The 18006-nt window shown below is 34.9% G+C and overlaps 2 protein-coding genes across 2 annotated transcripts; one reads left to right on the top strand and one right to left on the bottom strand.

Moving 5' to 3' along the window:
* The first annotated feature begins 3752 nt into the window (after window positions 1-3752).
* On the top strand, window positions 3753-9077 carry LOC123661547 (WD repeat-containing protein 89). The gene is made up of 7 exons (XM_045596505.1): window positions 3753-4006; window positions 4532-4752; window positions 5154-5329; window positions 6650-6913; window positions 8260-8348; window positions 8667-8769; window positions 8930-9077. The coding sequence occupies exons 1-7, from the start codon at window positions 3858-3860 to the stop codon at window positions 9065-9067; spliced, it is 1140 nt and encodes a 379-aa protein (XP_045452461.1). The 5' UTR covers window positions 3753-3857; the 3' UTR covers window positions 9068-9077.
* Window positions 9078-10035: 958 nt separating this feature from the next.
* Window positions 10036-17607, bottom strand: LOC123661482 (cysteine and histidine-rich protein 1). The gene is made up of 7 exons (XM_045596437.1): window positions 17228-17607; window positions 15865-16103; window positions 15540-15694; window positions 13015-13242; window positions 12043-12200; window positions 10918-11117; window positions 10036-10201 (listed from the first exon to the last, which is right to left on the bottom strand). The coding sequence occupies exons 1-7, from the start codon at window positions 17438-17440 to the stop codon at window positions 10174-10176; spliced, it is 1221 nt and encodes a 406-aa protein (XP_045452393.1). The 5' UTR covers window positions 17441-17607; the 3' UTR covers window positions 10036-10173.
* Between the last annotated feature and the right edge of the window lie 399 nt (window positions 17608-18006).

Here is an 18006-nt window from a genome sequence, read left to right as displayed (position 1 = left end):
CGCTTTTTCTAAATCTAAACTAGACAGGTTAATTAAAAGTTTACCAGAACCAATCTTCCTAGCAGGAGATTTTAATGGCCTAAACTCAGCCTGGGGCTGTTCTACTTCTAATTGTCGAGGCAAAGACATTTTAGAGTCTATCAATAACAATAATTTGGTTATACTTAATGACGGAAGTATGACCACTGTTGGTTCGCACATATGGAGACAGAATGCTCTTGACTTAACCATAGTATCACCTTCATTGGCTCTAGAGTGTGACTGGTCAGTACATGACGATCCCTTAGGCAGCTACCACTTTCCTGTAATCACAAAAATTTTACTTAATAACAATCATTACAATGCCACTCCTATTCCCAATAGTAGCTCACTACCCTGCTTCCCTAACCTGAACAACGTTGATTGGAACATTTATAATTTAAATGTCCAACTATTGCTCACTGAATTTTCTCTTGATACACAAGACCCCCTTCATAACTACACAAAATTTACAGATATTTTACACTCAGCACTGTGGAAATCATCTTCTATTTCTAAGCACTCTTTGGTTAATACAGCTTTATCTTCATGCTCTCCTTCTAACTTAAATAAAAAAAAAAAACTTCTTCCTTGGTGGAATTTCAATTGCACCAAAGCCGTATTAAATAGCAAAAACGCTTATTTGACTTTTAAATCTGATCCCACTGAGGCTAATTACATTAATTTTAAAAGACTACAAGCCACCAAAAAATATATTATCAGAAATGAGAGAAGAAACAGTTGGATAAAACTTTGTGAACAATTTAACAGATCGACTCCTATATCAGTCATTTGGACGTATATGCGAAAATTTAACAAAAGCTATTCTCCACCTTCCCATAACAACTCTGACTATTCTTGGATCTTTGATTTTCTCAAAAAATATACTCCAGATACTGTAGAGCCAGCCTTTAATCTTAATTCTTTCTGCCATATTCTTCCTAATCAAAATTTTATTATAAAATCTTTTACCATTGTCGAATTAAATTCTGCTATTTCATCCAGAAAAGACTCTACACCTGGCCTTGACTACATTTCATATAAAATGCTTAAACACCTGTCTTCTCAATCTAAACTAATTTTATTAAATATCCTGAATCTTCTTTGGGAGCATAATCTTATTCCTATGGATTGGAAGGTTGATTGTTTAGTACCTATCTTAAAACCCAACAAGGACAAGTTTAACTTTGATTCATATAGACCTATAGCATTGACTTCTTGCATGGGAAAAATATTTGAACAACTTTTAAAACAAAGATTGGAACATTTCATAGAGTCTAATCATATTTTACCTTCTAATCAGTTTGGTTTTAGAAGAGGCAGGTCTTCAAGGGAGAGCATTGCTCACTTACATCTTGATATTTATAATGCTATACAATCAAAGCAAGCTCTCGCTGGAGTTTTCTTCGATGTAGTTGGAGCCTTTAATAATGTTAACCATCATATTCTATCCACGGAATTAGCTGCGATTGGTTTACCTGTAAAAGTTATACAATGGATTTTTAATTTTTTGCACAGTAGGAAGGTATTTGTTAAGTATAATAATAGACTTATTGGTCCAAGGCTTTCTCATAAAGGTACATGTCAAGGTAGCATTTTGAGTCCATTGATTTTCACACTTTATATACATAGATTAAACTTAATTCTAGGCTCTCATATATACAATTTACAGTTTGCTGATGATTTGGTAGTCTATTGTTCTAGTAATAATATAACTACCCTAAATCTTAAGTTAAACGAAGCTTTAGTTAAATTAAATTCTTATTTTAATTATCTTGCATTGGACATTAGCTTTGAAAAGTCTAAAGTCATAGTTTTTAATAAAGTAGGGTCTGAAAGAATTAAAATAAACTATAATAATATATCTCTTCTTATCACAAATGAAGTTAAATTTTTAGGTGTTATATTCATGAATAACTTATCATGGAACAAATATGTAGACCACATAGTTGATAGAGCTCTTAAGGCTCTTAATATTTTAAAGTCTCTTGCAAAAACATATTGGGGTTCTGATCCAAAAATCCTTCTTACCCTATATAAATCTCTTGTACGCAGTCATTTTGAATATGGATTTCTATGTTTTTCTGCTAATGACAAGTTGGTTAACAAATTAAATATTATTCAAAATCACAGCCTGAGACTTATCACTGGCGCCATGAAAACAACCCCAATTAATTCGTTACAGGTCGAGTGCAACATTTCCCCTTTACACCTTAGATTTAAATATTTGAAATACTGTTTTTTGCTAAAACTGTTTTCCATTAGTAATCATCCTCTAATTAAAAAGCTTAATTACTTACATAGTAAATATCCTGTAAATGCTCCATTAACTTCTAATAACCCATTTATTCTCTTCGAATATTCATTCATGTTAAATCTAAATAACCAACACAAAATACACAGTTCTAGCAATTGGATGTGTTACGAAAAGGAGTTTGACTGTCTTATTAATCAAATCGATATTATTATTGACCATAAGCTAAAAGAGCGCCAGGAAGTTTACAACCTCATAGCACAATACTCTGATAAGTTCAAACAAGTTTACACAGATGGATCAAAAAATGATATAAATGTTTCCATGGCCTATTATGTACCTCATCTGAAGTTTGGCCAAGGCGTCAGATTGAAAAAGGAGATATCAATATTTACAGCTGAAGCTCTAGCAATTACTGCTGCCCTAGAATTCATTAAAAAACAAACTAATCAATATTGGCTGATCATTACTGACAGTATGAGCGTTCTAAAGGCTTTAGATAATTATCAATTCAGTGCTAATACAAACTTCATCATTTTAGAAATAAGACATCTCCTTTATCAACTATCCAGAAGAAACTACAACATCAAATTATTGTGGACACCTTCACATATAGGAGTAAGGGGAAATGAACATGTGGACTTTCTGGCACGTTCAATTGTTGACAGTGACAGCGGCAGCCCTGTTGACGAGAATGTTGCCGTACCATACACTGATCTATTAGTTGCTATTAAATCAAAAATCCTATCTGATTGGCGTGATCTTTGGCGACAAACCTTGTTAAGAAAAGGATCTTGGTATGCTCAGATAAATCAAGATATTGGAAAAAGTCCTTGGTTTACTAAATCGCATCAACATAGAAGCAGAAAATATTATACAATACTATGCCGCTTGAGATTTGGACATTGCAGATTTAATGCACATTTGAATCGTATGCGTATCATCTCATCGCCCGTTTGCCCACATTGCACCAACAACTCTACACAGTCTTTAGATCACATATTTTTTGAATGCTCCGCTTTTAATCTGGAACGCCTCTTATTTATAGCCAACTTGTTATCAACTTCTGGACCAAAAAATGTCCCGCGCAATACACAAGATTTATTGACTAATTTGGATAACTATACTAGTATATTTGAATTTATTTGCAATACTATCAATGATATTTGAAACAGGATCAGGACCTTCATTCATCGGATGTGAAATTTTATTTTGACATTTCAGGCTTCGGCCTATTACAGACTTGGTTTCGACCTCGCCTAACACTTATAGACAAAGAAGAGTAGACGAAAATATGAAATTTCAGACTTGGTTTCGGCCTTACTCTACCAGTCATCGAATCAGAAGAACAATAAAGTTACTTCAGACTTGGCTCCGGCCTTTTGATATATCAGAACGAAACTTACAAATTCAGACTAGGCTGTATGGATTATAGTCCTTTGCCTTTCCCTATTGGGGATAAATTTTAAAACAACAATCGAACAGTTGACAGTAATCATGCTGTTGTTATAGGTTATAAAACCAGTGTTTATCTATTTCATTTTGTTTATTTTTTGATTTATTAATTTAAAAATAATTCGTTAAAATGACTGATATAATAGAAAATGAAGAATTAGACAAAGATACGGTCGGAGCGGACGAATTAAACAGTTTATTTAGCAAAAAATATAATCTGCTTACCGAGACTGCAGTAACGTTAAAGTCCACATACATAAATAAACTAAGCTTAACTAAGTAAGTATTACAATTATTTTTATTTTAGTTAATATAATATTCTCAAAACGAGATCTGTTTAATAATTATAATAACGTAACTTGACATTGGAGTTGTTCGTCTTTCGATACTAAAACTTCAAAAAAAAGTTTCGCTTTTTTATTTTATGGCAAAACATGATGCACAACTACAAAATAATCAAACAACATACAAATATACGGTTACGGTCGGTCCCGGTTGTTATCATGTACACCTGATAGCGATCGTTACTCATAGTAGGGAATATATCCGCCAACCCGCATTGGAGCAGCATGGTGGATTAAGCTCTGATCCTTCTCCTACACGGGAAAAGAAGCCAGTAGTGGAATATTACAGGCTGGCGTTAAGCGTATACAAATATACAGAATTTTCATAAAATTTAATTATTCATTAAAATACTATCTTAATATGCATTATAATAAGTCACAGGTGTTTTAAGGTTATCATTGTACAATTTTTATTTTCTATACAATGAAGTACTTAACTTTTAATTAATTTACTCAACAGATCATTAAACTTGGCTGTGAGTTTACTAGACAATAGCATAGAGGTATATAGAATAGAAAAATCATCTCTGAACAGAGTTTGTAAGCTCAGTGGCCACAAGAAAACCCTCACGGAGCTAGTGTTCAGTCCTACGGAAGATCACCTTTTGTACTCGGCTGGTCACGATGGAATTAAGCTGTGGGACACACGAACCAGTGGGTTGTGTGTGCAACAGTATGAAGGTTAATTAAGTTCAATTATAAATAACATTAAAAATGTATAAACTTAATTATATTAATAAGTCCTGAGTTGTGAGTCTGTGTTGTGCTTATAAATAGTATAAAATGTATCCCATTCTAAAACCTTTTTATTGTGAAAGAATGACATTCATATCAAGCCAACTGTACTCTCAAACATATTGTAACATTTATTGCTTGACTTACCTCTGAACTATGTAGTTTAGATTAATCCCATTTGTAACATTCCATTGATAGGCCTTTCTTCTCCATGTAGGAGAAAGGTGTAATTTTATAATGGCAAAACAATAAATGAAACCATCTGATACTTTTAGAATTAACCAATTGCAACAATACTTACTTTAAGTAATATCAGTATTGATTTTCATAAATTATTTATAATTCAGATGAAGAGGATTCACCCTCAAAACCGTATGACGCTATGGATATATCTTGCACTGGGCGTGTAATTTGTGCCGGCAGCCAGTTGGTTCAAGAGGACGCTTACCTCGTCTTCTGGGACCAAAGGAAACCGAAACCACTGGGAGGCTACTGGAACTCACACACTGACGATATTACGCAGGTATTTGTGCTGTATTTTGAAAGGATGTATACAATGCTCAATACTAAGCTGTGTGGCTATGGCAGATAAATATAGCAACCCACTCACTTCCCGTGGGTGTCGTAAGAGGCGACTAAGGGATAACACAGTTCCACTACCACCTTGCAACTTAAAATGCTGACCGATGGCAAAATAGCTGTCTGTCCAACTACTGGCTTTGAATTATATAGGCCAAAGATGGGTAGCAGCGTCTTCGGTTTAACAAAGCCAACCCTGTGGTCACTAACCCTCCTACGATTGTTTTATATATCACTGTCCAAAAAAGGTTGAATATTCATGTTTCAGAGTTTCTTGCAAAACATGCAAATTCTTGTTTTTTTTTTAACCGACTTCCAAAAAAGGAGGAGGTTCTCAATTCGACTGTATTTTTTTTTTTTTATGTATGTTACATCAGAACTTTTGCCCGTGTGGACCGATTTCGACAAATTTTGTTTTAATCGAAAGGTGGTGTGTGCCAATTGGTCCCATTTAAATTTATTTGAGATCTAACAACTACTTTTCGAGTTATATCTAATAATGTGTTTTTACTTAACGCTTTTTTCGTCGACCTACGTTGTATTATACCGCATAACTTTCTACTGGATGTACCGATTTTGATAATTCTTTTTTTGTTGGAAAGGGGATATCCCTAGTTTAGTACTGTGATAAGAAAACTAGGATCTGATGATGGGATCCCAGAGGAATCGAGGGAAACTCTCGAAAATCCGTAATAACTTTTTACTGGGTGTACCGATTTTGATTATTTTTAATTTAATCGAAAGCTGATGTTTATCATGTGGTCACATATAAATTTTATTGAGATCTGATGACTACTTTTTGAGTAATCTTTAATAACGCGTAGTTGCTTGACTATTTTTTCGTCGATCTACGTTGTATTACTGGTCGATGTAATTGAAGTCGGTTTTTTTTTTCGTTTGCGAGCAAACACAATTATCGTTATGTAAATATAACAATGCGATGGCATATAAAATATACTCAATTATTTGCTTCACTGCTGATATAAAGATCATAGCTGAATAATACCGTTTTCAAGAAATATTGTGTTCCTGTTGGTGAGTAAGGTGACCAGAGCTCCTGGGGGGAATTAGGGATTAGGTCGGAAACGCGTTTACGATGCTTCTGGTAATCGCTTACTATCAGGTGAGCTGTACGCTTGTTTGCCGACCTAATTACATTTAAAAAAATCTGTGCTTTTGATATTAAAGACGAATTTAAATTTTATTAAATTTAATTTTATTGCTAATATAGCAGTAATTAATTACAAATTTTAAAATATTCCAGGTTAAATTTCACAAAGATAAAACGGAGATCCTTGCATCCGGGTCTCTCGATGGCCTCCTCAATGTGTATAATATCATGGAGGAAACAGAAGACGATGCGCTCACATATTCTATGAACTTAGAGAATTCAATAGAAAAGATATCATGGCTGAACGATATACACGCGTCTTGTATCACCCAGTCTAATGATCTGCAGATATGGGACACGTCGAGTGGGGATTTAGTTAAAACTTATAGCAGGGATAAGATAGCTAGAAGTATAAAGGTATGCAATAGCTGTTGTCGAGTATTTTTAACCGACTTCCAAAAAAGAAGGAGGTTTTCAATTCGACTGTATTTTTTTTTATATGTTACATCAGAACTTTTGACCGGGTAGACCGATTTCGACAAATCTTTTTTTAATCGTAAGGTGGTATTTGTCAATTGGTCCCATTTAAATTTATTTGCGATCTAACAACTACTTTTCGTGTTATATGTAATAATGCGTTTTTACTAGCCGCTTTTTTCGTCGACCTACGTTGTATTATTATACCGCATAACTTTCTAGTGAATGTACCGATTTTGGTAATTCTTTTTTTGTTGGAAAGGGGATATCCCTAATTTGATACCATGATAAGGAAACCAGGATCTGATGAAGGGATCCCAGAGAAATCGAGGGAAACTCTCGAAAATCCGCAATAACTTTTTACTGGGTGTACCGATTTTGATAATTTTTAATTTAATCGAAAGCTGATGTTTATCATGTGGTCACATATAAATTTTATCGAGATCTGATAACTACTTTTTGAGTAATCTTTGATAACGCGTAGTTACTTGACTATTTTTTCGTCGATCTACGTTGTATTACTCGTCGATGAAATTGAAGTCGGTTTTTTTTCGTTTGTGAGCAAACACAATTGTTATATATGAATTTAGTAAAAAATATCTTTCTTATCAGTTATGAACATGTTATTAATAAGTTTTATCATTCAATACAATAAAATAATAATAAAAATGTAAATGCAATATGTTTTTGCACGCTAATCTTAGAAACTGCTTATCCGATTTTGATGCGGTTTTCACTAATATATTGTGGTAAGCTTCACTTAACAGTTAGTGTTAGTTTCATGTCAATCGGTTCATAAGTAAAAAAAGTTATGCCAATTTAAAGAATCATGTTGAACATGTAAATATCTAAAGGATGGTGTTTATAATCCAATATAAACCAAAAGATATATTCAAAAAATGCTCAGCGACAGTCGTGGGCACAGCTAGTGCTTAATAAAATTTAAACTAAAGACTAGCCATTGGGCGCAGGTTGTAGGTTCGATATCCGCCTGAGTCTGTATGCCATATTTATATTGTTATTTATATATCTATATATGTATTATTCTATGTATATTTATTTTTTAAAAATGTAGCTATATCTGTCGGCTGTTACCTATAACACAAGTCCTAAGTTGCTATAAGATATTTATTTTTAAACAAATCTTTCTAGGTTTTTGTTAAACTTTATAAAGCAAACTAGGAATTTTATATAACTACATGGATGTCTGAACGAAATAAATAATTGAAATTGCCAAAACTTTTGCATTCATAGTTGTGTAATAAGAAATTATTGTCAAATTTCAGAGATTAAGACCAGATGACTGTTACCTAGTAGATACATTCACATCGGCAGATAAGATGGTGATACTGGCTGGCTCCTATGGAGGAGATGGGTAAGGGTACTCTATATTACTTTTACCATCATCATATATTACTTTTTTCATCATTCATCAAATTTTCCCTGTATTTCAAAAAATTTAATCTTGTCTCTGGTGTGTTGTTTTATTTTGGGTGATAAACTGATGTTATATTAAATATCCTGTAGGACAATTTGTTTTTTTGAAAATAATTTAATATATTGTCTACATATGTATGTAGAAACAAAGGGTTTAGGTACAGGACAAAGTAAGATTTTTTTTATAGTTATGGTCTGAGTGCCTGTTATACAAGACTACATATGATATCAATTTGTCATAATTAAAAATTTCTAGGAATGTTCTGCGGTCAGTGACGGAGACGGGCAAGAAACTACAGCCCACATCAAATTTCACTAGTAACAAGCAAGTTGTCAGATGTTGTGCCTACGATGAAGAAGTGAGTGTTATTACCTTAATCATTTTATCATTCTCCTTTTCTTTCAGAAATAGAGACATAAGAACTTAAAGTATTTCCACGTTTCTGTCCTTTATTTTAAAAATTATATTTAAAAAAAACCTTTACAAATTATAATTTACTTTTTTTTTACAATTTTCAGCGAGATATATTAGTAACAGCTGGTGAATCCGGTCTGGTGAGCGTTTGGACCACCGACAGCAGTCCTCAAGCGGTGTCCATATCCAAAAAACTTAATAAAAACTTAAAGTTGCATGACAAGAGACATAAACCTTATTAATACATCATAACTATGTTGTTTCATTTTATCCGCTGTGGTTATGCCCTATTCAACATTATTTATATTGTTTGGTCCCCTGAATTGTAATTAATATCTTCATACCTCCTTATTTTTTACATAAATTAAAACATTTTTTTAATACCTATTATTTAACCAATTCTAAGTTTCTAAGTCGCACAAACTGACCTTCCAGTAAATTCAATTTATTTATTTATTTATTAATTAGCTCAATATTAAATTAGGGATTAAAGTAATTAAGGGATACCATATCATTCTTTTTTATCTTTCCGTATTTCTTTAAAACAATTTTCTTAAATTCCGATCAATCATTTGGCTATCTTTCTGCAATTGATATGAAATTAGGTCAGTTACTCGTATTTGAGTTAAAATACTTTTTAAGCGTGAAGTGATTAATAAATAAAACAAGAAAAAAGTATTTAAAATTTTTATTTTTACGAATATATAGCACTCCATTTTGATTTTAAAACATTAGTTACTTAATACATTTAATTTCACTATTATAAAATTATTTAATTAAAGTAAATTACGAACTAATATTTGTATTAAAACTATCAAAAGTCACTTTACTTAAAATCGTAAGAATTATTATTTTAATGCTCTCAAAATACAAATAAAAGAAAAATTACTAAAAATTAATTGTCATTATAAATATAAAATAAATATCAATCAAATCTGCCAATATTTTTTTTTTTACTATCTACAACAAATTTGTACTGTTATAATCTCCAACGCCTTTTTAAACTTAAAACACGTTAATATTTCTTATCAAACTCCTATTGAATTGACGTTAAAAAAATACTTCAAGATTTTACTTTTTGGATGAGAGACTAGGAGTTTCGCACCCCTAGTGTAGTAAAACAGAGATTATAATTACTAAAATTCCGCTGTCTGTACGTCCCCTACGTAAGGTTATTAAGATTTTTTTACAGCGGAATAAGATCTGAGACTGCATGTGATTAAAGTGGATTTATTATATCAGCTACAAAAAAAAAAATATTAGTGAAACATTAAAAAAAATATTGCATCGATCTTTGGTGAGTCCAAAGCGGAAGAATGTATTTAGTGATGAGGCTCGTCATCAGTCATCATTTTGTCGACAAGAACATTATGAGCCTGGAACAAAAACGAAAATAATTAGTTTTGATGTCCTTTTTATTGAGAATCAACTAGTGTAACATGTGATAGTAAAGTTGATTGACCAGTAAATGTAGCAGATGTGTTTCACAAACTATCAGGTGATGATTATATAGTTTTTTTTTTAAATATAAGTTTTAACATTCATGGGCTCTTAAGTGCCCACGCCATTTTTATTTACATTTTAATTTTTAAAGCGTTGAGGCGTTTTATATTCAACACTGCATGTTTCAAATTGCGAACTAAAGCTTATTTTCTCTAATTCGATGGTGAGTCCAAAAATGTTCGTGCGAGATATATATACATATATATTTATGTAGGTTGATAATTAAGATAATTATTTACGACTATGGATTTTTTCTATCTTTTTTTTCATGCTACGGTTATATAGGTTTATAGGCAGTAATGTAGATGTCAGTGTCACGTGACGGATAGACAGTGAGAGGTGTTTTTAGTGTGAAGGCGTGTAGCGTTTGAAGATGTGTAGCTTGGGGTGGCGCGGGTGAGTCACCGGAAGTGGATGGCCTTGCTGGGTTTTTTTTTTCTATCTTTTTTTTCATGCTACGGTTATATAGGTTTATAGGCAGTAATACACATGTCAGTGTCACGTGACGGATAGACAGTGAGAGGTGTGGTTTAGTGTGAAGGCGTGTAGCGTTGGAAGACGTGTAGCTTGGGGAGCGCGGGTGAGTCACCGGAAGTGGATGGCCTTGCTGGACAGCAGGCGGTTGGTGTCGGCGGCGTCGTGCAGCGGCAGCGCGCGCGCGGGCGCCGCCTCGTCCTCGCGGAAGGCGTGCGCGGCCAGCGCGGGCGCCAGGCGCGCCTCGCCGTACGGGCCGCGCACGCACGCCCACGACACGGCCAGCGGCGCCGCCGGCTTGCTCTTGAGCACCAGCTGCCCACCGCAAACGTTATACTGTCGCATTACACTCCGTACGTGCACTCTGTCGTGTATCTCGTGTTTTCATGTTAAATTACAGCTATTTTGAAATTGTTAGTTCATTTGCTACCATGACTATTTTTTGAGGAGTAGATTTTTTTTGATGTTGGTTAAGTATGTTTATTACCGTATGGCGAGATAATTTCATTATATTTTTTTTCATTTAAATATAAAAGATGACCGCGGATTTTATTGTTTTTCTATTTGGGTATTTGTTCCTGTGGATCTTTCCACAAAATTACAATAATTAATATAGTCATCAGGCGCAATATATATATCGTCGGTTAAATGGAAAAATTACATTTCTCAAAATTTTCTAACCGTAAGGTTATTACTGGAAAGAGTGTTAACAACATTATTTTTTATATGAATGAAAGACCTTTTAGAAAATTACACGTCAAGCTCACTAGATGACACCATTGCATTTCGGTACTCTGCGGTCATCGCCATATACATGATTCTAGAGAAACGTCGCTCTACCATTTTTTATAAATATTGTCATTTTTTCAAATAACAACGATATCTAAATCTTTATGTAAATATCTTTAAAGTTATGTATAACACTTACATGTAAATATAAAAATTATAAGGAAAAATTAATTTTAATAAAAGTAAAAACTTTATATGCGTGTATTGCAAAATTTGCTATTTTTGAATAATGTCACTTTTTTATTTAACCGACGTATAACATTGGCAGTTATTAGCAATTATTACTTTTAGTTGAGGAACAAATTTATGGTTGGTTAAACTAAAATACTTCTCATGTGTAGGAGGAAAGGTCTTGCACTGATTTACACCGGATTATATTTACATTCGATCGTACTCCCTATTTCTTGGAATCCTGGATAAAAACACTTAGTCTTCAGTAAATAGTAAATACCTGGTAAGTGATCTCACGCTGCGAACTCTGCGTGGGGTCGCGCTGGTTCTTGTTGACGAAGGCCTTCACGACCCACTGGTGCGCGAAGGAGCAGAACCGCGACGTCTCGTAGTACAGCTTGTGGAGCTCCTCCGTGCGGTACGGCTTCAGCTGTAAGTCTACACGGACACCGTACTTGAAAGATTGCCAATTTCTATGCAACCTTTTTTAGGTCTCTAGAGTATTACTGTTCGGTTTTTGCACGCCTCCTAAGGAGGTTGTGCTTTTTTTCAATTCTATCCTAATAACATACAATCAGACCCATCTGTGATTATCTGCAAGAACCAAATCAACTAATCGAATGTATTATCGTTGTATTTTTCATCATTAGTTCTTATACAAGCTACTAGAGGACGCTGCTAGAATAAATTTCAAGGAGACTGATAGTGGTGTGTGATGCTTCATCGGAGTAGTGTGGGTCTGGTCTGTGGACTGATAGTAGTATGTGTAATAGTCCAGCAGGGTTGGATGGGGGGTAAATTTAACTTAGAGGGTGATTTTCTCGCAGGAGATCAGGTCGAGCAGTTGTGCTGCTATCACTGAGATTTTGAAGATAGTGGTGTGTGCGATAATCGATCGAGTGGGACTGAGGGACATTTACTGTTGAAGATGATCTTCTCGAAGGAGAGCAGGTTTTCTTATTTATTAAGCAATATGTTGTCACTTCTCTGTGTACACTTCCCTACCGCTTTTTCACTACGCTGTGTCCTATATACCCAAAGGTTGTCTGGAAGAGATCGCTACACTAGCGATAAGACCGCCTTTGTACACTGTTTTTTTTTAATTTATATGTAATATGTTATTGTGTTGATCGTTGTTGTGTACAATAAGGAGTATCTATCTATCTATCTATCTATCTATCTATCTATGTTGTCGCTACACGCTGCTGTGCACGATCTATGAAATCATTATGTGCGCCGGTGCAGCGGTTACCGTTGAAGGTGATCTTCTCGCAGGAGAGCAGGTCGAGCAGCTGCGCGTGCAGGCGCAGCTCGGCGGCCGCCTGCTGCTCGCGCGCCGCCAGCAGCCCCAGCAGCTCGGCGGCGGAGCGGCGCGGGTGCGCGCACGCCGCCTCGTGCGCCGCCGCCGCGCGCGCCGCGCCGCGCCAGCCGCAGCCCAGGCACGCGTAGCGGCAGCCCGTCACTCTGCGGCGCGTGGACGCTCACACGTGCCCGAGCACCCGAGCACTCGAGTGCACTGAGCACACGCACTCACACGTGACCGACCACTCCAGATACTCAAGTGCACTGAGCACACGCACTCACACGTGACCGACCACTCCAGATACTCGAGTGCACTGAGCACTATTGCACATGTCCGATCACTCCAGGTACTCGAGTGCACTGAGCACACGCACTCACACGTGACCGACCACTCCAGATACTCGAGTGCACTGAGCACACGCACTCACACGTGACCGACCACTCCAGATACTCAAGTGCACTGAGCACACGCACTCACACGTGACCAACCACTCCAGATACTCGAGTGCACTGAGCACACGCACTCACACGTGACCGATCACTCCAGATAGTCAAGTGCACTGAGCACAATTGCACGTGCCCGATCACTGTAGCTCAGTGGTTCTTAGCCTTTAAGTCACCATTTCCAAAATGTATGTTTTGTCATGGACCACCAACTCTTGTTGGAGTAAAATCTGGAGTACTTTGTTATATAGCCTTATGGCCTCGATTTCGCTGACCAGTTCGGATGCTTCCACGAACTACTGGTTAAGAACCACTGCTCCAGACGGTAGTGTGCAGTGTGCACTCAAACACATGAGCGAGTAGCGCGAGTTGGTCCATACCAGGAATGTTATGAATACGAAATTTCATATCCGGTATATTGGTTTCGAATACGGTTACATATTTTAAAATATTATTAATAAATATTAAATATACCTTCGATACGAAAAAGACGTATGCGCCGTGTGTGTTGACTCGCCCGAGCAAAAATATAAACATGTCATAATCTGTCGTATATTCATTCCTATACGAAATTATTCAAAAACTTTTTATATCAGAATTTGTTACGGAGCTCCATAACATCCCTAGTTCAAACATAAACTCTAATCGCTTAATTTACTCATTGCGTTAAGATATACCGCTTATAAAAAAAGATGCGCATCAAAATAGAAATACTCCAATAATTTATTTACCTATAAAGCCCCAAAAATGCATAAATATATCATACGACCCACTAACGCACCGTTAAAAAGTGGCACACGATGCTTAAAGATTACGTAAAATTGAGTAACGGGTGAGAATTTGTCCGTGAGAGCATGGACATCTCTCATGAGGCTCATGACACAGTAAGTGGTATTGAATCAACACACAAGTTGCTTTACTATACTACGAACGGAACTCACAAAATAATTAATATATATTGGAACTGACTAATTTTTTTTTCTTATTCTTTAAAAAAATAGGAGGTTTTGTCACACAGTGACCACGTCACCAACATCGTTTTTAACTAAATCAACAACGTATCTTTAAATATATGACTACAAGTTGTTAAAAAAAAAAACAAAGATCTCGATTATTTTTATTTAAATTAATAGTAAAATAATTGGTTTTACTATTAGCTCCAAAATAAAACAGTTTTTATCATTACTGTCCGTAGAGTTGTATCTCTGATATTTAGGTCGACGATAATATATTTACATTTACTCTTTCTTAAAATAAATTGTTAAATAGAACGAGACAGGAACAGTTCGTGCATTATCAATTTCCTAAATAAATAAACTTTAATGATTTCACAGCAATATTCATAGAATCATTAATAAATAAATGGAATTTGATTAATTGTTGAAAAAGAAATTCTTAAATCATAAATGGCGGAATCACTATGAATTAGGCCGCACAATGTTGTAGCACAAGATGAATTATTTTAGAATTTTTATAATATTATAATAGTCTAATAATTCGAAAAAAAGAATACTGCAATTATTATATCTGCACGATGGATTAGCTTCAAATAGAATATTGATTAGTTTGGTTCGCATTCGCCCGATTATTTTACCTAATCAAGCACATATTTATCGCGTGGTAGTTGGACACATTCGTCAAGAGGTTTCGGAACATTTATCGCTTCACTGTTATATTTAGTTGGTTAATAATGTAAATACAAGAGGACTAATTATGAGTCTTATGTTAAAAGAAAATCTTATAAATATCCTTGCACTATTAGAGAAAGAAGATTGTATTCGAATATTAGGGTAGTTTAATATGGGATGGAGGAATAATACCTATAAAAATTATCATAATTATCGCTATAATCCATACTTAATTGGGTCTGGACATGCAACCCTAATTTTTCCTAAAGAAGAACTTAGGAAGTAGTATCAGTAAGAATTAAACATAGAACCAGGGTTAACGAGTTTAAGCGTAAGCGTTAAAGCGACAGTTTAGTTGGTCAACCAGCGCCATAGTGAAGGTAAACACACCTGTGGTACCTACGGCGCTTGACCGAAGCCTCCGTCACCTCTGAGACGAAGTAGGTTCTTCTGATGGCGGATATCAGAAGCCAGTACACACTGGTCACAATGCGAACCAAACCAGCGAAAGGGTAACGGGGTGACGAATCGACAACCAGTTGGGAAAACTTGTACGGCCTGGGGACGAAAGTGGAAATCAGCTCCCGGTGGAACGATTTAGTGGATAAGTTTATGCGTTTGCTTAAGGACACAATGAGGAGATATGAAACAAAGAAAATAAATATTTTTGCAGAAAAATTAAATTAAATATGATGAAAAATTATATATTATACATAATCAAGTTTTACCTCTCTTCACAGATATTCTCTTCGTGGTTATGGAGAGAGTGACGGGGAAACACTCGCGTGCAGTGCCTGCACTCCAGGGGAAGTTCTGAAACCGTTTTCTCGACGGCCAGGTTCCTCGAGGACAAAGCTTTGGAAATCTCCACGCGACAGTTGGGACAGGTGGCTGTCTCGTCGCGCAAGCGTGCGTCAGCGAGCAAGTGATTGAAGCAAGGCGCACACATTAAGTGCCCATTACTACACTGAAAATTAACCAATGTTCAGTAACATACTTAAGTTATGGACACATCCAGAAGTTTTTGGGGGCACAAAGTGGATAAATGCATTGATGATTGCCGGGAAAACAGTAATTAAACTTTCAACATTTCATATGTAATACAAACAATTCTGACAATTCAAGTATGATTTAAACTACACATTAAATGTTAAGAAAATAGAATTCTATATGAAAAGATTTTATTCAATATTATGGAAAAAAACAATTTTAATAAAATTAATTTATTTGAAACATTATAAACAAATTAGTTTAATGTGTAGGTATGTATGTTTCTACCTGATCCGCTCATATTAGTTGACCCTGAAAAAAAACTATAAATATTCAGACAAAAACAATTTAGAATTTTAAAGTTCATATTTAATTTTATGAAATTTTTGCATCTATAAGTACTTACTCGAACAATATAGTTACATAAATTATTGCAAAATAATTTTAGAAGTTATGTAATTTTAATTTGGCTTTGTACTTTATACTATTCACACGTAGTTATGAAGTTAGACTGTGTTATTTATATAATATCTTGACGCTCAACTCAAGTAGAGATCATTTTTTTAAATTATAAGTTAATCTGTGTGAAATTATTACTGGAACGGGAATGGGGTAATTCTAAGGTGTTTCAAAGAAAGAACTACATCTCACAAATAAATATATTTATTGAAGTGAAATGCTACAAAATGTGTACATACTACATATTTCTATAAAAAAATGAGATCATACACTAAAATTTCAACTAAACAATATCACAGACTCTTAACCACAACAAAAAATGCAATAACTTAACTATGCAAAATATACATAGAAGTTCGTGGTGCCATTTATTTTATATTAATAATATCGGTTGACAATTTCACAAAATTATAGCTAAAACATATCAGAACGATTCTAACAACAGAATCTTACACGTTACAACCAAATTCTGGCTTCTCAGTCGATATATTCCAAGTCGCAATTTGGATTATATAAAATTTTAAAAGTAAAAATAAAATATTATGAAATATCAAGTTTCGTAATACGTTAATATTATGTAAAAGAATAAAAATATAAAACAGCTGATGACACAAATCAGTGTTATCAGCTGTTTTGAAATACCTGATACACGGCCGCTTGAGGCAAGTCCAGACAAACTGCGCAACACAATATGCCCCCCAGTCTGTGCTCCAACTTTTCAATCTGTTCATTCTCTATTACTGTTTTACGTTTTTTAGGAGAAGGCCCCTCGTCGTCTTTAACGTTTGACTCAATTTTACTCTCAGGATTTTCACTAGAAGAAGGAACAGGATCACCTTCGGGGGTCTCAGCCATTTTCAAAAAAGAAATAAAGTAAAAACTAGAAAAATGTCAATATTGGGCACTGCTCGAGTTTCGAAACTGTCAAATAGATATAAACAATGTTCATTCGCGATCGCGAACAAAGGTTTGTTGTGTTTATATAGATGCCCCCGCCCTTCTCACTTCAACCCCGTGTGTTCTAGTTACGGGCACAGACTCGTACTCGTTACGAGTGGTTACGAGCTTACGAGTCAAGAATACGATCGATAGTCGATACGACTCTAAGCGATCCTATACAAATCGATATTTTATTTATTACTCGTCAATTCAAAAAAATTATACTTAATTAGCGCTTAATAGCCCTGGCTTCTTACGAATGCAATGCTGATACTCAATATAAAATAAAATAAATATAATATATGATATAAGCGCAAATAAATGTTTTTATTTACGAAATCTCATCTAAAACTATCAGTGTTCCTCTACTATATAACCTTGCGCTGGAAGCACTCTATTTATTAAAGAAAACCGAATGAAAATCAGTTGCGTAGTTTTAAAGATCTAAGCATGGAGTTTGGAGAGCTCTCTCTCTCTCGCAG

This window comes from Melitaea cinxia, chromosome 17 (assembly GCF_905220565.1).
Source record: "Melitaea cinxia chromosome 17, ilMelCinx1.1, whole genome shotgun sequence".
Classification (NCBI taxonomy): Eukaryota; Metazoa; Arthropoda; class Insecta; order Lepidoptera; family Nymphalidae; genus Melitaea; species Melitaea cinxia.
This window is presented reverse-complemented; position numbering and strand designations above follow the sequence as displayed.

Bases quoted from the DNA above. Each gene is read 5' to 3' on its own strand.
- LOC123661482 (XM_045596437.1), bottom strand. From the start codon at position 17,440: ATGGCTGAGACCCCCGAAGGTGATCCTGTTCCTTCTTCTAGTGAAAAT. The intron at 15,695-15,864 runs GTAAAACTTGAT...TTTCGTCCCCAG, and splicing joins GAGAATATCTGTGAAGAGAG to GCCGTACAAGTTTTCCCAAC. The intron at 12,201-13,014 runs GTAACCGCTGCA...GTGTCCGTGTAG, and splicing joins CGAGAAGATCACCTTCAACG to ACTTACAGCTGAAGCCGTAC.
- LOC123661547 (XM_045596505.1), top strand. From the start codon at position 3,858: ATGACTGATATAATAGAAAATGAAGAATTAGACAAAGATACGGTCGGA. The intron at 6,914-8,259 runs GTATGCAATAGC...GTCAAATTTCAG, and splicing joins AGATAGCTAGAAGTATAAAG to AGATTAAGACCAGATGACTG. The intron at 8,349-8,666 runs GTAAGGGTACTC...AAAAATTTCTAG, and splicing joins GGCTCCTATGGAGGAGATGG to GAATGTTCTGCGGTCAGTGA.